Source organism: Dermacentor albipictus, chromosome 7, assembly GCF_038994185.2.
Source record: "Dermacentor albipictus isolate Rhodes 1998 colony chromosome 7, USDA_Dalb.pri_finalv2, whole genome shotgun sequence".
Lineage (NCBI taxonomy): Eukaryota > Metazoa > Arthropoda > Arachnida > Ixodida > Ixodidae > Dermacentor > Dermacentor albipictus.
The window spans coordinates 49,706,562-49,728,236 of record NC_091827.1 but is presented as its reverse complement, the minus strand read 5'-3'; the positions used below and the strand labels follow the sequence as shown (position 1 = coordinate 49,728,236).

General features: G+C 46.2%; 1 protein-coding gene across 1 annotated transcript in view; it reads left to right on the top strand.

The window, feature by feature from the left end:
• LOC135910152 (uncharacterized) overlaps positions 1 to 20,897 on the top strand; it is a 28,642-nt gene extending 7,745 nt beyond the window's left edge. Inside the window, exons 3-7 of the mRNA XM_070522229.1 lie at positions 1,681 to 1,790; positions 3,006 to 3,135; positions 12,935 to 13,126; positions 14,421 to 14,537; positions 20,550 to 20,897. Of these exons, the coding sequence (XP_070378330.1) occupies positions 1,681 to 1,790; positions 3,006 to 3,135; positions 12,935 to 13,126; positions 14,421 to 14,537; positions 20,550 to 20,693 (693 nt within the window). The 3' untranslated portion in view covers positions 20,694 to 20,897. The remainder of the gene's footprint in view (positions 1 to 1,680; positions 1,791 to 3,005; positions 3,136 to 12,934; positions 13,127 to 14,420; positions 14,538 to 20,549) is intronic.
• The last annotated feature ends 778 nt before the right edge of the window (positions 20,898 to 21,675 follow it).

The following is a 21,675-nucleotide window of genomic DNA, read 5'->3' as shown; positions in this document are numbered from 1 at the left end:
GAGATGAACTCAGTAGTTTTACAGAAAATGTTGCATTGATGTCCACCCGAGAAAGCCTATTTTCAGATTAGGCAAACTAAGTTTATATGTTTAGAATATTTAGGTGGAGTTAGCACGGTGTATGCGTCGCAAAAGTAGACTAAGGTGTAGAAGGTACTACGACTGCATTGCAAAGCTGGCCAGCGTACCCCCCTGGGCAATCAATTCCCGGTATGACACTACCTCCGGTATCGGCATACACATTCCGCTTGCTTATACAAAGAGCCCGATCGCACAAGCCCACAACAAAAAAAGCACAACATGTCGTATATATATATATATATATATATATATATATATATATATATATATATATATATATATATATATATATATTCGGCTGGTGAACCAGCCCTTGACTTCGACAAGCGCTGTATATATATATATATATATACAGCGCTTGTCGAAGTCAAGGGCTGGCCCACCAGCCGGAAAGTCTCTGCAATATACTGTGCTTAGTCAACGTACGCCGAACTCTTTCTTCAATTTGCTTGAGCGTAATTTGCTCAAGCCATATATATATATATATATATATATATATATACACACACATATATATATATATATATATATACATATATATCATTCCCCTGATTATTGTGCTATTATTCCTTGAATACTGTTAGTTATAGCAATTCTATTGATTCGAATTTACTTTGAGACAGCGCCTTGTTCATTGACCTCTAGCGTTGAAAATTATTGTTTGTGCTTTGTAGAATTTTTATACCAAATTACTGTATGTTAGCGCATTTGTTACACTGTATTTTTGTATATGAATTCACTTATGTATCTTAATTATTGTGCAGACTTTGAGTGCACTCTCCGCCCTTACACAATGCCTCTAGGGCCTGTGAGGTATCTTCATATAAATAAACAAACAAATAAATAAATAAATAAATAACAATTTACGTGGCCCTATTCAACCTGTTCTGCTGAATTGCCTCAAGAGGTGGACATAAACTGCAGGAGTCTCAATGGCTCTAGTTAAACACATTCACTGTTTGCCTTCCCTAATTATTCGCTTTAGGACACCTGCTGAAGTTGAAGAAGCTTATGGAATTTGAGCATTAGTACAGTATTGTCAATGTTAAGGCTAGCAGCTGCACTTGAGAGAGTCCTAATGGGCCCTTCGCCGGATTTGGGCATTACAATCACGTAGTTGTAGTGTGAAAATAATGCGGGGTTGATTCGGTCAGCAAAGTATTACCCCGAGAATGCCGCGAAAGCAGTTAATGTCAGCAAAATCCCGCGCGCCCGCGTTCTTTCAACTATATACGGTATACAAGGTAAAGCTTCTTGACTAAACACAGTTGCCGCGAGACCTTAGGGAAACAACTATAGCTGGTCTATCGGATTCAGTCGGGGAATCAAGGAAAAGCACGTAATAAAAACGTCTAACTGGTGCACGGTACTTGACCTTGATTGCTTGTGCCCCTAATTCATTAAGTCGCGCATTCAGGAAAATAACTTGAGGAGCAGAACTCTTTTTTAGCAAATCGTACCAGTGAGTAAAATGTATGCTGGGGCCGTTTGGTACGCCGCGCTATACGTAGACTATAAAACATGCACAAAAGAAAAATAATAACGACAACGAGAGGATGAAGCCTCATTTCACCGTTTTTCGACCGCTATTTCGTCCAGATTGTGGGAGATTTCATAAATACATCTGGCCACCACTGCGCCTTGGGAGTAGGACTCGTCAATGGAAAACCAGGTCCACTTATCCTGGACAAAGCCAAACTAGCCACCCAGTGAGTATAAACTGCCGGATGGGAGTCGTCACCTAAACCTGTTTTGAACTCGAGGTCGTGGGTTCGTTCCCCGACGGTAGCGGCCGCACTTCAGAAGAGGCGGCGTATACAAAAACGGCGTTGTACCCTGTTTCGACGAGCTTTCGCATTCTGGGACTCCGCGTCCACTCGCGTGAACAAGGACTTTCATCCTTTTTCGTAATTAAACCCGAAATGACAAGCTGATAGCATGCCACTGTTGGAATGCGAACCTACAACCTGCGCATGATGCGTGCTTAGCTCTGACAATTGTGCTTTGTCGGATGCTGTTCCCACGTCCGCGTTCTCATGGATTAATTTATGTGCACGGTATTTATCCCTAACAGGGGGTTTCCCGCGGCAGCCGTGCCATCTCGTCGACAGCGAATGTCGGAGATCGTATAGACCAACGGTGTAGCGTTAGGAGGTGAACTTTGCGGGCATGCAGCTCACCAATCCGTCGCTCACCACCGTCGAATGCCGTGCCAGAAAGCTTCAACCCTGCCGAAATTTAGGGCCCTTTCTATGCAATGGATTATGGACATTGTTCTGTCCGCGGAAGGAAACAAAAGTGGGATGGTAAAAATTAATCCGCAGCACTACATTAACGCGTCCTCGGAATCAAGCCGTACAGCCTAAAGCATTTAAAGCAAATCTCGGTTTTTCCTGCCAGATTGTATATCATGAGGTCATACGTCGTTACTCCTGCAGCCATAAAGAAAGGATTTGAACAAGAGGGGATACTTTTTAAATTAATCACTTTTCCTTCATTTTCTGCAACTTCACGCCGTAGTCGATGGGCTTGGTGGATTCCATGCCCGGAACGCCGCCCTTGCCGCAACACGCTGTAACTAAAGACTGCAATCGAGGCAAGGTAATGTCGCCTAATGGGGTGGCATTTACCTGCCGCAAGTGCGCGCAGTTGTTACTAGTCATATGTAGCTCTCCGTTTCAACTTAAAGTCAGAAATCCAATTTTCAGTTCTCCCTTTTGCACGAAAACGTAAGCTAAAAGGAAACGTATTTCTCCCCTCGCTCTACACGCGTTACTCCTGCGATGTCCTGTTATCTTCATAACAAACGTTCTGAAAGTTGCTGTAGGGCGAACCTCGCTAAGAATATATAAGAAGCGTCTTGTCGCTCGAAAGTAATCTCTGTCACCACGGTGTCTTTTCTTTTTCCTCCTTTTTCCTTCCAGACAATTCCCCAAGATAACCATGATTGTCATCAAAATACACACGGAAAGAGCCGAAAACCTTGGACGGCTGTACCCTATTGCACCGAACCCCGATACTGTGAACACAGCCTCTTACCTCACGCTGTCACTGGTGAGCGAATTTTCAGTAGGGAACGCACACTAACGTGGCCTGCCCCATTTTCATTAATCTGCAGTGAACCTTTCTATGGCTAGGATCGCAAGATTTCTTCGGGGTTTAACGCAGACAAAAAACTATCATAACCAATGGCGTATGCGTTCAAATGCAACGGCTAGTACCTCCGTGAGGCAGAGGCTACAAGCACTCAGCAGTATGAGGCGAACAGTGCATAAATGCGAATAAAATCGTGGCATGCGCTACTGCATTGATTCGTTGGCATTCCTTCATTGGCATAATTCATTGCATATTGCATTGATTATCGACACTCACTCATGATTGAAGGTAATATTTCGGTGCAAACTCGACCACGACGAGCAGTACATTTCGCTACTTAGCAACACGTGAAGAACAGTACATGTTTAAATAAAGAGCAAGCTCAAAACAAGCGCCTCATTCATGACATTGGCGAGCCTTGCCAGGATTTCAACAGCCCGAATGGCCCATTATCAGGAGTTGCAGGCAGAGTGGGAACATTTGGCGGCAGTGGCCAAGGACTTAAGCTTGTCAAAGGAGGAGATGATGGTGTTTTATGAGAGCGTTCAGCTGAAGCAGGGTAAACAGTGAGCTTGCTTGCGACTTCTACGAACAGGAAAAGGATGTGATTTATAGCCTTCGATGGATCTCAAGAAGGTGACCTGGAATTGAACAGACATCCAATCTGTACAACTCGGCAGCGCGTCATGCGATGACACTCCATACTCTGTTTCACGAGCTGCGTGAAGCATTATGAAAGCCATAGCTTTCGGTAAGCAATGAGAGAACAGGTGCAAGTTTGGAAACCAATTGGAAGACACTCTCAATAGTATCGTCTGAGTGACTGGTTTTCGAGGACATGCCCGTTCAGCCTTTCACTGCCAAATGGTTATACTTTTGCTATGTTGCGAACAGTAGGTGAAACACTTATTGGGCCTTAGAAGCACAAATGAAAAAAGCACAGAAGCACAAAAGGCACAGAAACACAAATTAAAGAAATTGATTTACACACGAAAGTATCCTGTAAGAAAATCAAGGCGCAAGTTTTTACCTCTGTCAGCACACTGCGAAGGCCACATCTGAAAATTTCACTTTAAAGTCATGCCGCAATGTCACATGTGTAGTCGCTGCACGAAAATTATTTGTAGTGTGCTGCATGAGAAATGTTAGCATAACTGAGGAGAGCGAGTTTGGAAGGCGGCACAATGCGAACATGATCGCAGGTGTGCAGACAGTCATAATGTTCTTTTACAGCAAGTCTGTGCACACATATGGGCACAGCCTTTTCCTGGAATTGAGGTTCAGGACTGCTGCACTTGCAGTTGATAGTGAGAAAGCATGCACAGGGGCCTTAAGTTTGCACTACACAAGAACACTGTGAACGATATAAACAACTTTTCTAAACAAGCAGTAAGCGTCATCAAAAGAATGAGCATGAAATATAATAAACAAGCTAATTTCATACTTAGGAGGCTTACAGTGCGTATGAACAGACGTCTTAGAATAGTCATTGCACAACTTGGTTCCGTTTCTTAAAACGATTTTCAAGCTCATAATTATGTATGTTTATCTTAATGCTTAGAGCCGGTTTCAGCAGTGTGAACTACCTGGACACCACGGATGTCAGCAATCCTATGATACAGCAAAAAGAAGCAATCAAAAATTTGCAGATTTACAACAATGCCTCGCAATTCGTATACATTTAGGCGAAGCAAAAACGCGTTCACTTGGGTCCCTGAACTGGTGCTCTTGTCGTGCGATCAGTTTCGGTTTGCTTTGTCAGGCAATTGCATTTGCTCTTCTGCTGGTTTCTGCGTAGATGCTTCCCCTGCCTTTTTATTCCTCCCTGCAGTTATGAACATTATGGCATGCTGCTCATCATAACATCAGATTCGCAACAATTCAGATGCTGTCTGGCTAAGACTGTCAATGTTAGTTCTTGTAACAACACAAAAATATCCAAGAAAGTGGATGGAGAATCCGTGCCATGGTAACTCAATTGGTTAGAGCATCGCAAGTGTAATGCGAAAACGTGGGATCGTTCCTACCCTGCCACAAGTTGTCATTTCATGCACTTTCGTTGCCATTTATTTATCATTTATTCAATTCAACTAGTAAGAAAAAGTAATGTCCCGTATGTTTTCCTTGGTCTACATTTGTTGGATTCCCATGATCCCGATATGGGGGTATTTTTTAATGCTACGTTGCGCAAACAAGCTACCTAGCTGAAAACTATTCTTCAACCGCGTACTTGATTAAAGAGATCCGATCTGGAGAAGTGTGGATGCGAATATGCCACTGTGGACCAAGACTATCCAAATTGAAGTAGCATACCCACGCGCGTATATTCGCCCCAAGCGGCTAAAGCGCAAAAGGCACCACGTGAATTCGGGGAAGGAAACAGTGAGACAGTAGTGTTTCTCGAAACGCCGATTTACTCGAAAAGAAAACAGTGCACCGCGTCGTAAAACATGGGGCTTCAGCCGGAGAGAGTCGCCTGCTGCCAGCGAAGGAGCTGGACCGGAAGTCTAGGTTGCAAGCGCGCGAACCCGTATCCCGGAGCCGTCAAAATGCATTCGTCTTCTCGTTTCTTACAAAAACGCGAACCTGTTATGGTTACGGCATTCGTTGCTCACATTAAGTAACAAAAATCTTTAACAGACAGCCAAATTTCCGGCTGGGAGCTATTTCTGTCGGCACTGATCTTCCTAACGTGCACCGACCGCAACTAAGTTCATTATTAAATTCTGAGGTTTTATGCGAAATAAGCACAATATGGTTATGAGGCACGTCGTGGCGCTGGACTCGGGATTGATTTTGAGTATCTGGGGTTATTTGACACGCATCCAATGCGTGTGGTACACGGCCGTTTTTCGACCACGACCGCGGCCACGACCTCAGGCTCAGCAGCGCAGCAGCAAATTCATTAGGCCACGCCGGCGGGCAAAAACGAAGTGAACGCTCCGGCCAACGACGTGTTCAAGATGAAGAGATAGCGGACAAGGAAATCGCGCCACCAGAGACCTACCACCGCTAAATAAAACTCGGTTTTCTGTTTTAGCAGCGGAATGCTGCGTGGGCTGCGCTTTTTCTGGTTTACCTTTATAATTTTATTTCGGCGTTTTTCTATAGCTATGCATAAATGTCCAGGCGCTACCTGAAGCCGTAAACTCCGCTGCTATACGCGTGCTAGTGAAGGAGAACATGGGAGACGACACGAGGGGGATGAAGGGTGGGGGAGGTCAAAGAAAGTACAGATAGCCAAAGACATCCAGGACAGGCACACCTCCGATATGCCTGCCTTGGTTAGAGTCTACAAGGGCGATTTCGCTATGAATGGTTGGGTTTTCGTTCTGATTAAACAGGCGTTATAAATAATTAAGTGTCGGTGTCTCAGCTTCTCAGACTTCCACAAAACAAAACAAAGAGCCCCCTCTTACGGAAACAGGAGGTCTGATAAGCCTGAAAATGTGCGAGCACGGAAAATGGGTGGCAACGTCGCCTTCAAGTTCCGGCAAAAACCTGACAAGCTGCTTCTTTCTTGGTAAACAACGTCTGAACTGTATTCTGAAGGAGCCAAGTACTGAACACGATATATTTCGAGAATTTTCTTGTTACACAGCCACAAAAGGGCGATAACACAGTTCAAAATCAGGGCTGTGTAACGTGAAGCTATTACCATATGATTTAATTACAATCTCTTACGTCAAATTTGCGTACCCGCTGACGCAAGCTTCAGGCGATTTCATCCGCAGGGTTGTCTGAACCAACCAATTGTATTCTCCCCTCATTCATAGGAGGTCACTTTAGTTTGCTTGAAAAACGAGTAACATTGCCAGCACTGAGCGGCTTGTCTTGTCTAATTGGCTTACAAGAGGCGAGTAGCATGCTCAATTGGAGAGCTATTCGATGGGGCCCTACCGATAACCTGTGATAACCGTTGTCTGTTGATAACCGGTGGAAGAGGAGGATGCCGGTGTCTGCGATTGGTCCGCTTTCTCTTACTTAGCTTGCGGCGGTTTGTCCAAAATCGCGGTGGCATGCAAGGGAAGCCTAAATATGACGCTAAGACGGATCCCCAGCAAAGAAGAGCTGGCAGAACGAGGTCGCAAGCGTGCCAAAAGTTCATGAAAACTTTATAGGGCGGCGAAAAAAACTTTATTACATGCAAATAAACCCATGCTCTCCGGCAGGTGCGAGTAGCCAGTGCCGGAGCAGATGGCGGCAGCCATCTTTTATTCTTTTCGAAACGAGGCAGCCCACGGCAATTAAGAAGAAACTTCAGTTTTGTTCAGCATAATAATGCCTCTTTAACGCGTACGTGTCAATTCGACTCGTTAAGTTTTTGCGGTTTTGTGACGTCGCGTGAGGGGCAGCTGAAGTGGGTGCAGCCCGAAAACTTTTGACCAATAGCCGAGGGCTAATGGCAAAAATGCGTCGAATGAGAAATAACTATTTTTGTTTTGTTTGGTCAAATTATGTATAATCAGTGCGTACACGCGATATCAGATGGGGAGCTATCGCGGATTTTGTGGCGTCGCACGACAGACAGGTGAAGGGGAGGTTGTCCCATAATGATTTTGACCAATCGCAGTGGGCTGATTCCAGAATTGGAATAAAAAAAGTTTGGAAAAGTTTTATGTTAGAGCGCCCTCAGGTCACATTCCCTTACGCGCGCAAAGGTTCTTGTGCGAAATTCTCGAAATTCAGGCAGACACCATTTCAGCATGAATGTCAAAGTTAATACATTACGATTGAAGCGATGCAGCGACACTCCACATTGTCTCCGCCGAAACGCGTCATGTCCCGCTTCTCTCTGCACGCGGTGCGCCATCTGTCGGGGCCGCTTTGAAATGCATGCGTGGCCCGTGTTCTGCGTTGGCGTCAAAAAGGCTCATTGAACAGGGGCACATACCAAGTGACCCATGGTGGTCCAACGGTTGCCTGCATGAGGCGATTCCATTAGCGCAGCAGCCCGATGCTTTTACTCGTTTACTCTAAACCAGCAAGTGATGCATGTCGGTGAGCAAACTCATCGCAATGGTAAATGTCTGCTGTCGGGTGAGTTGGCACATGAATTTTAGAAATGGCTTTAGGGACAAAAAATAATAAGACGTGGACAACAGAATAAAAGACACGGACAGGCGCACACTGGCAACTGATTTTTTTCCCCTGATGTCTCACTTATATTCCCTCAGGCATGTGAACAGGAGCCTACGCAGGTGGCTTCACATGAGATAGAAACAAAACCTAATCATATCCTAGCATCCAGGAAACAACACATTTTCGTGAAGAGACAACGATGGTACGCTGATACAGTGGTATCGTATCCTGATTTTTCGTAATATGCATTTGTTTTCCAGCAAAGGCTCAGGTGTCCCAACTTTGGAACGATACGGCAAATGCGAGCCTGCTCCACTCTTGATTGACAGAGCTTGCTCTCCCAATTGATAATTTATACAACGCCCACTTTGCCTGATATATACCTTGCCGCAGTTTAAACGAACCTAATACACGACGTCTCCGGAACATTTTTTTTTTCATTCAAAAAACCCCTTACGTGGTTCTTTACACACTCGGCACTTCTTAAGGAACACAGCGCTAGCTAATTCGAGAGAGTTTTCGAGGAGCCCAAAGTACTAACGGTACATCGTGCCTAGAAGCAACATTGTTAAACGAATGAACAACACTGTGTACATACGGGGTGACAAGAGGATCCGTTTTTCCATTTCTTTTCGCATTCTTCCGAGGCAGTGTTAGCCTCACGCCAGAAATTTCTTGAACAAAGCTTCGCGCAGCGAAACTGGCAAAGAAGCAGGAAAGCCCGCCAAGCCAAGCCTAGACACCTGCAAAGTAACACTGTTCTGTATGACGTGGGGGCATGACCTTCTTAGAGGCAACTGTAAGGTAGTAATGGCAATAGCTCGTTTTACTGTTTTCGAATGGGTGGAATGAAATGACAAGAATTCTTTCTGTGCATGGGGTGGCACGTCCAAAAAACACGGTCTTCATGAAAGGTGAGAAGGTCTAAAATTTCCAGTTTGTCAAAAGCAGGAAGCGAATTGGTAAACTTTAGCGATAATCCACGCACTCCGTGTCCTTAACACTCTGTGTGCGTACAGTCCTTTCATTTGTTTAAACAACCAAAAGTCGCCTACATACCTAAAGACCTCCAAAACATTGTCCTTTCACAAATGGCTTTGAAAGTGTTGGTCAATGCTGGTAAAAAAATAGTGCATAACGCAGGTGCCACACATGACCCTATACATATATGGTTCCTATCGACAAACAGCTCATCTTTAAACGAAATGAACGCTAACCCAAGATAAAACTCCAAAATGGCTAAAAGGTTAGGGTGGTTGCTTGGGATAGTTGGTAATTCATGATCAAAAATAACGTACAGCGCAAAGGACAAGGACAGCGATAGACGACATACACAGCGCTGACCAAAACACTAGGACTTGCTGAGGAGCAGGGGAAAGATGAAGGGAAAGGGCCCATTGAACTAGAAATGAAGTGAACTAGGGTGGTTGCTTGGGCTAGTTGGTAATTCATGATCAAAAATAACGTACAGCGCAAAGGACAAGGACAGCGATAGACGACATACACAGCGCTGACCAAAACACTAGGACTTGCTGAGGAGCAGGGGAAAGATGAAGGGAAAGGGCCCATTGAACTAGAAATGAAGTGAACTAGGGTGGTTGCTTGGGCTAGTTGGTAATTCATGATCAAAAATAACGTACAGCGCAAAGGACAAGGACAGCGATAGACGACATACACAGCGCTGACCAAAACACTAGGACTTGCGGAGGAGCAGGGGAAAGATGAAGGGAAAGGGCCCATTGAACTAGAAGGCCCATGCCCCTGCTCCTCAGCAAGTCCTAGTGTTTTGGTCAGCGCTGTGTATGTCGTCTATCGCTGTCCTTGTCCTTTGCGCTGTACGTTATTTTTGAGAGGTTGATTGCACACCGCAGATTTCTGAAATCTCTGATTCATGACAGCGACTCTAAAGTGAGGGCAGACGCACGCACAACCCGTCGTGGGACGCCCACCAGAGAGAGGACGCCGTGGCCTGGTGCCAGCTCCCGGCGTTCTCGTACCTCACCAAGCCACACCTCACGTTGTCCGGACTTTACTACCGTCACTGCCCTCACTGCGGTGGGCATGCGAGTGCGTACCCCAATGCACAGAACATTCCCACCCCCCATCCTTTCCCTCTTAAACTGCGAAGCCGCGGTGTCCATCTCGGAGCCGCACAACCCGCAACACTTGGTGCGGCGGTTCCGGAAGACGGTACCTGGTGCGGCAACCGTGGATTAAGGAGCCCTGCAGTGTCCCCATGTCGCATGAACTTATCTCTCTCTCTCTCTCTCTCTCCAATGAATGCTAACCACATTTGTAGAAAAAGCAATGAAATTTGTATGACTGAGTGAGTGAGTGATTGGGTTTACGTCCCAGAGTAACACTGGGATTATGAAGTGTGCTGAAGTGGAGAGCTCCTGAATTATTTTTAGATAAAGCATGCGGAGCGTTTCTTTGATCTTTGTTTTTTTATTTTGCATTTGGCATCCGTTGGAATGACGCCCGCAACTTCATGTTCAGCAGCTAAACGCCACAGTAAATGCACCAAACACCGCGACGGATAACATGGAGCGTCAACCTTCAATTTCTTTTTCCAATAATGTATGTCTTATCAGAAACAAATTGGGGGTGGCGTAGATCAGCTATGCCAGGATACACGTAACCTAATGGTACGGTTATATTTGGTTAATTTACCAGTGTTTTGCGCCGACTGGCAGTGGCTCAACTCTCTTTAACCTCCATGTCGAGCGCGCTCCATCAACCGTCCCTCCCGCGCATTGATTGGCGCCGAGGAGTTACGGAATCTCAATCTGTCCGAAGCGCCTCCCTTGCGTAATGACGGATCACGCGCCGCACTTCCGGTAGGTTTCGCTTACGGCGCTCAATAAAAACATCATGCGGCAGCCCTGCTGGGCATTCATGTAGGTACTCTCAAAACGAGGGAAGTTTTAACGCGACAGCGTTAAGTGCGCGTTTGTGCACAGTGCGCGTTTTGTGCTGCTCACCGAATATCACGCAGTCCTGGCGCTGTAGCAAACGTATTCCTGGCATGTGTTCTTGCTGCATACGCGAGCTGTAGCCGGTGGCTGTCTGCCGGTTCCAAATTTCACCAGCCAAGCTTAACGCTGCTCCTTGCTCTGCGGCAAAGTGTGACTAAGGCTGAGACCGGGCTGTGTTACGTACGTCGGGTACTGTGGCACCAAGCAGTAGCCTACCATGCTGCACGCCTCCAAAGGCAGCCACTACCAATTACAGTAGTTTCAGATGTTGTTAAGCAGACACCCAAGGGTGTAAAGCCGCACCACCTAAACACAACCGCGGTGCAGGTGCGACTTTAAACTTTCGTTTTGGGCTCCCTTCGGCTCTTCCGAAGCAGCCGACGCGGCCGCTGTGTCTACGTAATCCCTCATGCCACGTCACGCCCACGGTGGCGCCAGCTTTACCAGTGGTGTAGCTCGAGGCTAATACGCACGGTGCGCCCTCCTCGCGCATGCGCAGTGCCGCGCGGCGCCGCAATCGTAAAGGCGCGTCGTAAATTATCGGCGCGCGGGCGAGCATCGTTAGACGCCGTGGGTATCGGAGCGCGTTGGCCTGGTCGTCCGTGTCTGGTTACGTTGCCGGCGCCAGTGCGTCGAACCATGGGTCGAACTAGTGGCGCTGTTGTTCTCGCCAACGTGACTTAACCTGCGCACGTCACGTCACGTGTCTGACGTAGCGTGTGTTCACGCTACATCAGACTATGTTGAGGCCTTAAATGCAGCAGGGAGCGCAGACGGCACCGCCGCGTCTGTGTGGACTGTGACGTCACACCTCTGAAATGTGCCGCAGTCGGCGGCAGCGAGGGCGACGCAGCTACGCCTCTCGTGACGCCACGCGGCTATCGCGCATGCGCAGTATGGCTGGCGCAGAAGCACGTGAAGCTCGGCTCTCACCTGCGTAGTGTAAGTTTACTCTACAAAACTATGGAAATCAGTTTCTAACGTGAGAGCGTTGAGGGACCCGTGCCGCCAGACATCTTGTGTCGGTGTCGGCGGAGTTGTCCATGAGCGAAACCGTCCTATATATTTAGGCGTATGTATACCTTAATGTATATGTATATGGACCACGCCTTGCAATAGGACATGCGTTAAAGGTGGGTTATGCTGCCACAACATACTGTCACTAAAGTTGCGCATACCTTGTGTTACATTCAGGACAAAGGCATTCGTCGGCATTATGAGAATGACAGCCCAGAGAAATATGTCATGAAACGAAACACCGGCAACGCATGCCTTTTATGTTAAATTTTCCCAGACTGAAATATCAAAAGTACGAAACGATAACAGATGATGGGCCCACGCAAGAAGCCGCGTTTCGACCGGAAAGCTCGTCTTCGTGCATAGATTTCACCGCCAGCGTTCCACGGTGAACAATACGGCCACATAAGCTGCAGTTGCCAGGACGCGTGAGAGGCAGTCAGGAATCTTTGAATAGTATCGCGTGTCACTCCTAAATGCGAAGCTTAAGCGTTGGGGGTTTCTTATCAGTGTATCGTTAATAAGCCTGAGTAATAATAATAATAGTAGTACTAAACAATGAATTGTAAGGACCGCAGCTAGCGCTGAACCCGCAACGCGAGTAGATTGTGTACGTGTTGTCTTCATTTATTTATTTACTCTCACGCTCTCTTTTCTTACAATTTTTTTTTCTACGCCAGCCGTTACTGGGGAAGAAGGTAAAGCAGCGTCTGCAAGAACTGACCGAGAGCAACCTGACCGAGAGCCGCCGGCGTTACGCCCTGCTATCGTTCGCCATGTTCGCGCGGACGTACCGTATGCCGAAGAGGTGGACTGATGCCGGCAATAGAAACACCCCCGCTGAAAAAGGAGCCATCATGGAATACCGGATGGTGAGTGGGAAGGGAAAGTCATTAGTCGCCAATCAAATGGCATGCAAGGCGCTCTTAAGAATAGACCTAATTTAGAAAAAAATAATAATTACCTGTGGCAGATCGCCCAAGTCTAAACATCCAACTGGATTGCTCGAAGAGGCAGCCGCTTGCACAATAAATCAAAACGGCTCGATGATTTAACAATAAAAGTAACGCCTATGCAATTTCACGCCTTGTTATGTGCCCGCGGCGTGTCGCGAGACTGTAGCATTTCAACCCTATCATTCAGCCTCTGGCTCACTCGTTCACGTGGAGGCGAAGCAAAACCATGGAAACGTGCCTCCATTGGGCGTAGGTGTCCGAAAGAGCGGTTCACGCCCTGCTTACTTTGATCAGAGAGCGTGAACTTGCGCAGTGCGTCAAACAACTCAAGAACAACACAAAGTATTAGAGAACGGAGGACACCGGGCAATCTCGTTCCAGTAATGTATATCGAGCCGCGGCGAAACGTATAGGCAGAGATAAATAAAGTTAATGCCAACATACGCACAGACACACACACACACGCACGCACATGAAATGAGCTGCATTATATCATGTAAATATTCTGATAAAACAAGAATGGTTATTTTAGTTTCTGTGTGTAATATTGCTTATCGCATCTATGCCAAAAGGCGCCGTTGTCGAGCACTCCAAATGCATTGCCTTCTCCAATGCACCTCTTTTTCGCTCCTAAAATGCTTCTTTACCATACCTTGTGCAGCGCTAACACCAACAGGCTGTTGTTAATATGTCGTACATATCACAGCACATCGTACTCTGTACGATAGATAAATATATTACTTATTAAAAAAACAGCAATCTACCCGAGAGAGAAAACAGGCAACAGACAGGACGAGCGGTTTTCGGATTTCGCCGGCTTCAAAATGCGGCTTCTTCAGTGACCGGGAGCATGCTTGCGACAAGGAAAATAGAAGAGCGAAATCAACATTCAGTGATCTACCGCGACAGGTCTCGGGGTCACAGTGCCTCTTTGAAATGTTTTCAAGCAATCTGTTCGTAATGGAGCACGAACAGCATTCCAGACAGGCCTAGACAAACACGAGCTCCAATCTCGTCGATGGTGACAACACAAAAGCTCTACGCCTCAAGCAACCACCTTTAACGCTAAGAGCAATAAGAAAATGAGAAAAAAATAAGGCTATAGCAGTTAATACAGTAGTACACATATCGTGCTTTCATGAAGACCGGTTATTTTCATACAGAGACTATCAGTGTTGTTCTTTTTGACTTCGTGGGTTGCTCTTTCCAGGTATGCCGGTACAGCAACATTGCCAATGAGCCCCTGTACAAGGGTTCCTCATACGTGGCGAACACGACCACCAAGTTTCTGGCAATTTTCGACACCACCAAGAATGTAAAAGACATGGTGAGGGCAGCATTTGTTTGGCAGGCATATCTGATGTATTGTCAACCGACGGCCAATTTAAAGCAAGCATTGCATTCCTTGGAAAATCGGGCGGCGAGCGAATACATCCATGAGTACTATGTTTAGCGCAAAACAACAGACACAAGAAAGACGACAGGACCTGTCCTGCCGTCTTTCCTGCGTATGCTGTTTTGCGCTAAACAAAGTATTCATGGATTCGCACCAACTAGCCCGCCAACGCATTGTGCTGAGCGAATACTAGATGAGTATTTCTTGTCTCCTCCTCTTTCCGGCAACGGAGATGTTTAGTGTAGCCCTTCATACACGGCAGGCAACGCTACGGAGGCTATAAATACTTCTTACACTGCTGCTATTCGTCACGAAAAAAAATGATGCATAACGAACGACTGAAATATATGCAAATAGGCGTCGTGTTACTATAAGCTAGATTTAGAGGAAGCTTATAACACAGGAGCTTCCATCTAAATACGTAAGGATGGAGCAATCGTTTTGCTCGCCAACCGCTCCGCTAAATTTGATTAGGTATGCTGCATATGAAAGAAAACAAAACCGAAATATACTGAATTTCGGGAAAGCATTTTTTTTAATTTATTGTATTGCGTTTGTTTTTAAATAAAATTTTGAAAACTGAATAACTTCCAGCACGAAGCCGTGACGTTTACAACTCTGTCACTCAAAAAGCTATGCGAATTCCGAATATTGCACCTACCAATACGTGTAATATGAACAAAATTGATGTATTTTACATCGCTCTGATTACTGCCAATAATACGGTGGGAGGACTTTGGAAATCCTTGGTAGACGTTGTAACAAATTCGCGCACGATTTATTGACGCGTCTGTTAATATTTTTATTTGGAGACTCACCGATCAGCCTAAGATGCACCCGCACGGTTTGTACGTTACGCCAATGTTATCGTTCATTCTATCTGTTGTGGACGTTCTCGTAGAACGTTTTCTAATCAGAGTGTATGCGATTACGATGGGACGTTTGACGAGTCTTGCATAAAAGCGGACGCGCTTGACCCGTGGTTTAGACTTTCCACGATCGCACACTGTGCTCGCCGATATCCTTATGCATCGAGGACGACTTGTATGCCTCGACACAGATTTGCCCAAATAAGAGTCAGTTTCGTGGATCACAATTTTCGGTATACAGTATTATTCACCGTGACCACAACGTGACAATACCAGGTTAGTCCGTTTTTGGAGGCTCCAACGGACGCAGTTTGCAGAACTGCCGTGTCTAGTTGCAGAGCACAACTGTTAAACGCCCGTTCCTGCGTTTTGCGTCGACGTGCTTCGGCTCGGCGTCGTCGACGTAACCGAGGAAATAAGCAGAGCGAAGGATGAAAGAGCGAACGCCGAGCACAACTGGCGATGAAAGGCGAATAGAGCGTGAGGAGGAAAACGGAGGAGGGTGGTATGGCGAAAATGTGAAGAGAAATGCGTAGCGCCGCTGTACGGCGACAAGCGTTACCAGATGGCGCCAGAGTAGCACGCGTGGTGTGTTCACCGATGGCACGCGGCGAGCGCATCGAACGATACCATATACGAAAACAAAGCGCTACTAACAGGGATCTGTTTGACGCGGCTACTGTGAATCGCGCCCACGTTTCCCCCACGCTCTTCCGCCCGCTCTGCACGGCGCTGCACTAGAATATGGCGCAAGAGTCAGTGCCAGCCAATGTATCGCGAAATGAAATTAAGTGAAGAGCCGCGCTTATATTTCGCATTAATTTGTGTAGTAATCATCATTGAAACTTTTTAGTGAGAATTTTGCAACATTGTGGCAAATTCGTTCGCCTTAAAGCGCAGCTCTTAAGGCACCCGTTCCTGCGGAGAGCGTCGGCGTAACCGAGCGAGCGAGCGTAGCGAAAGATGAAAGCGAACGCGGAGTGCCGCGGGGGTATGAAATGCGAGAGGAGGAAAGCGGAGAGGAAGGTGCAATGGTGCCATGGGACGGAAAACGCAGGAGGGTATGGCGAAAGCATGAGGAGGAAAATACGCAGTTTCGCACGAAAAGCGAAGCACCGACTGCGACAGCAATTTAGTAGTTAGCCAGAGAAAGAAATGATAGTGGTTTTATTGGCCGTATAAACTTGTAAACATTCACTTATAACTAAATTACAATCATAGAATGTGTAAGCGCGACAGAACGAGGACGCAGAATAAATGGCAACGCGAGTTTCCATGCTTGTAGCCGGTGTGCATGTGTTGGTGTACTTGAGTGCGCAGGTGCACCAGCAGGGATGTCTCGATTGACACGTGGTGCGTTGGGAGGCGGATCGTTTCCGGTATGCCCGAGGAGACAATTTTGTCAGGCGCGTTGTCTAACCGAAGTAAGATTTGAGCGTGCGGACCAACCCCAGTACAGGAATTCAATAGGCTTGAAGTAATTCACTACGTGGTAAGCTTTGAAAGGCCACGGAGTGAGATCACACAGTGCGTTGAGGATGACGCGCATGTGCGGGTAAAAATGAATGGCGCACACCTCGAGGTTGTTGTTGACGGGCTGGATATGTTAGATGGGTGACATTTCTCACGCGTCCACAACACACAGAAACAAAGCTGTCTCTGGGCACTTCAGTGTGCTCTTTGCTTGCTCATTTGTGGTCTTGAACACGCGTCCGCGTATGGCGGTACATTTGCCTAGCTGGTAGTATTGACAACATTCAACACATTTGATAGATTCCTTATCATTTGAAAGTTCTTCATAACACGAAAGACATGTGTCGGTTGCTATGATAGCATTCGAAGCAATAAGGGCAGCAATAAGGGCAGCAGGGGCAGCAATAGAAATGACAACAAATACAGCTCAGATTCAAACATAACCAACCTGCGTATGACAAGCGCTGAGAACAGGGCCGACGAACAAGTTGCCGCCAATTCTGCCTGATGTGTGAACCTGGCCAGCACGGTGCTCGTTTTTAAAGGCGAATTGAAGGGGTGGTTCCCTGGAACGGGTCACATGTGTTGCAGAAGGCGGTAATACAGCCGATAGCTCGACAATGGAGCCTAGCGCCGTTGATGCCCAGAATTTCGATGATCCTGCGTATGACAAGTGATGAGAACAGGACGGACGAACAAGTTGCCACCACTGCTGCCCAATGGATAGAAAAAATCATGCTTCGTTAGGTCTTTCATAACTGCTGATGATATAATATGGTCCAGAAGTTTGCCACCGATGTTAGAGAAATAGGTCAGTAATTAGAAGCTATTGAAGGTTCACCAGTTTTTAATACGGGAATACCGTTAGCCATCTTCCAGTAATCTGGCACATGCCCAGAGTCGACAGACTGCTGGAATTAAGCCGGTAAATTGCGGCACACGGAAGGCTGAGTTAGTTTTAGAAGTTTTGGGCATATGTTATCAGCAGCTGGTGAAGAGTTAATTGGCAATCGACCTATAGCTGCTGATATGCCCTGAAGATTGATGGCTATGTCATCCATTTTAGCGCTTAAACATGTAAAGTGCAGTTCAGAAGGAAGCGGTAGTTTCTCAGTAAATACGTAGTTGAAAAAAACTGTTATATTACTCAGCTGTCAATGCCGGGGGAAGAAACTGTTCATCCTTATAATTAGATATAGATGTCTGTGAGGAGTAGTTTGGATTAACCCGTTTCCAAAACTTAGTTGGGTTACTTCGTAGAATGCTGGAAATGTCGTGATTGTAGACCTGATCTTAAGATGTTTGAATGTTAGTTTAACAAAGCTCTGCATGTTCATGGTACAGTTTCCAAGTTACACCAGATCCCGTGAGTTTCGCTTTTGAGTATAAGTACTTACTTTTAAAGCGAAAGCTTTACTGGCCGCGAACTTGCGATTTCGCCATAGCGGTGCTCCGAAGACGCACTTGACGTCACAACCCGCGCCTCGCCGCGCGCGGATATTTCTCTGCCGCTCGCTCCCCAATCGCTACTGCGCATGAGCCACTAGTTGCACCGAGCCACAGGTGTTCTGCCGCTGTGCAGCGCCGCGCCTTTCCACCCCGCCGTTTGGTATGACGTCACAACACGTTCCTCTTCGTTGCGCTGGCCTCCGCTCGCTTCGCCAGCTGCGTCGCATGCCTGATAACATGTCGGAGGATTGAAAAGGAGAGCTCGCACGTGCCGCAACCACAGTTGAGGCGGCAGTATGGAGGGCGATGATTCTGATAAGCAGTAGGAGGCCTGGAATCGACATCGGAACGAGATGAAGAGGAAACGAATCGACCAGCAAATAAACCTGGACTTGCAATCAAGATTAGCCAAGGCTACCCATGCTATGCCTTAGCTTTCGCTACGTATATCCTGGCATAGCGGAGCTAAGCCACTGCGAAATCTTGTTTATGCTCAGTTTACCGTTCGTGGTAAAACACCTGTTTTGTGTAGATGATATGATTGCAACCTTGGGAATCTATTTTTGCTTTAAAGAAGTAAGCTTGATTCGAACAATTCTTCAGTTTTCATCCATTCCGCTCAGATGGAATGAACAGAAGCGTACCGCAAAGAATGACATTTTGTTGTTTATCATTTCAGACTTAGTGGGCAAATTATCTTATATAATTTTCTTTTTTGCTTTGAAAATTTATTTGTTGAAGAAAATTCACAATGCGGCACTCTAATGTCAATTATACCTTCAAACGCATAATTTTTCGTATTTTGTGGGTGTGTGGTTATTACGAGGTAAAGGCCGCGTGTGGGCAAGGGGACAACTGCGAACTTTCTTTAGCAGTATTGGCCCTATCTTTTAGAAGTGCTCCAGTGCATATTCTTGCGCGTTATGCAAAGCTAACAAATTTTATTTGTGTTGCCAGCCATCTCCCATTCTTCGCGACACAAATATTTTATTGAAGCTTACGTGAACTTTTCTCTGATCTCGAGGCAATTTTGCACATGACAAATAGTTTCTATATAGTACAACTTAAAACGTGTCAACAGTTTCAGCGCAGCGCCTAAAGACGTTCGGAATGGTGTTTGGGCTGGAGGATGTATGGGATTTGAAATTTAATACAATAGGCGCAACAACATTAAAACAGATAATATTTGACTAATGCGGTTGAAAAATTCTAGAATCCAAATTTAGGCCTGAACTTATTTGTAGTATATAGAAAGATAGTATATGAAAGCAATGGCGAATGACTTGTGCGATTCTATTCGACTCATTAACGATTGTATCATCAACTAAGCGCTTAGTGACAAACTTCTTATTACCGCCTAGATATCCCGAAAACTGAGCTGGCGTGATCTTTATCGAGTCGCACAACGTTGCATTAAAATAAAAATCTATTCAGTCTGTTACAGCGCACCTCAATTTGTTGTATATTCCAGTAATAACTCTCCTACGCGGGTTCTTCTTCGTTTGTTTTATTTTGCCCTGTAGCTAACTTCTACTACGCCTTATTACAAAAGTGTCTTTGTTAACTTTCTATGTTCTAGTAGGTACGAATGTATGGGGCAATGCCTGCATATATAAATAGGGCTTTCCGCAGGCACTGAAAGTAGACTTCAAGAACTAGAGAGTGAAAGTGGCTAATTTTCTTGAGGGTATTTATTCCAACAGAATTTGCCGCGTCTGGCTACATCGTGGCATCGAGGTTCACAGCATTATTTGTTGCGAAACCCAGCTAGCACACCTACAGTTGAGTCGTGACCCTCCCGTGCGATCTCCGTTGTGCTCTCGACCGGAGGTTCCTATGCCCACCGAATATAGAAGGCGGCCATGGGAGGGCAGTGGCCGCGCAGTTACGCGCCATCATATGGGACGCCATTTTCCTTCGTTGTGCAGAGAAATCCGCTGTAGTGATCCTCCCATATTATTATTTTTTTGGGTGGGTGCCGTTCCCAATAAATAACTGATTGATCAATATAGGAATATGGCCGGGAAATGTAGGATCCTTCGTTACACAGGTCCTTTCGTTCTAACGGCTTATTTGTAGCAGAGACCCACTGTTTAGCACTAATTTTACGCTAGTCGTGCTAACTGTGCTTCATATTCGATCCTTCCCGCAGATCGCCTTACGCAAGAGATACGAAATGCCAGCCAGATTCGGGGGCATAATGGCTTATCGAGCGGACATGGACGATTACGCCGGCAGCTGCGGCGAAGGAGTGTTCCCTCGACTCAAAGTCCTCAAGAGCGAGCTGTTGAAGTGACGTAGCGTTTTCATTCGCTCACCAGGGTGGCAGCTCCAAAGTGTCGGTCACCACATGAGCTCGCTTTGTTGCTGGACAAGGCGTGAAGCCCAGGCCTCATATCTCAGAGGGTCACGAGGCAACCGCATAGAACATTTCGGTTTGTCTGCTTGTTTCTTGCTCTTCCTTCTTCAACGTATATAAAAAATGGTATTTTTCGATGTACTTTCGCCACTACTTTTGCAAGTGCTTTCCTGAAAGTGTAGAACACAGAGTTTTGGAAATGTGAGAAGAAAGCTTCGGTAAACTCCAGAGGGTGTGTGGGACACGAGAATGAAAGAAACATTACTCAACAGCGGCTGACATCTTAGAAAGACAAGGTGTTGCAGGACGCATTAGTGCGGAACTGGGTTCGTTTTAACGAAAGACCCCTTTAGCTGGCTTTATTTCACTTGCTTATAATACCTTTCATGTGCGTGTGTATGTGCGGGGTGGGTGGGGTTGCCGGGACGGTGGGGGGGGGGGGGGGGGAGGGAGTGTGACACGTATAGCGTTCAAGACGCAAACGCAAGGGAAATAATTCAGGACGATTGCACAAGGCAAGAAGGTAAACTGTAGTAGCACTGCTTCTATGGTTTGTCGAAAATCAACAGTAAAGGTAAACAAAGTGATACCTCACTTCAGTGCGCGAATCCTGTGAACAGGTTCTAATTATTGTAATTGTAGTTGTAATTTGAATTATGTAGGAGCTGTGCGCAGTGACATGTGCAGAGCGACTGGTGGCCGTGTATCGTTGGGCTACAAATACCAGTTATGATTCGACATTCATCCTGTCTGAATTTGAGCTAGTGTAAAAGCGTGTCCCACAACGTTTGTAACCGACTGGTCCTATCTTCCTCGACTGCGAATGTCAATGCAAGAGCTTCTGAAGGAAGACTCGCCTGGACACATCAACATGAGCATCATCATCATGAACAACGTGGTCTTTATAGAGGAACGCTGT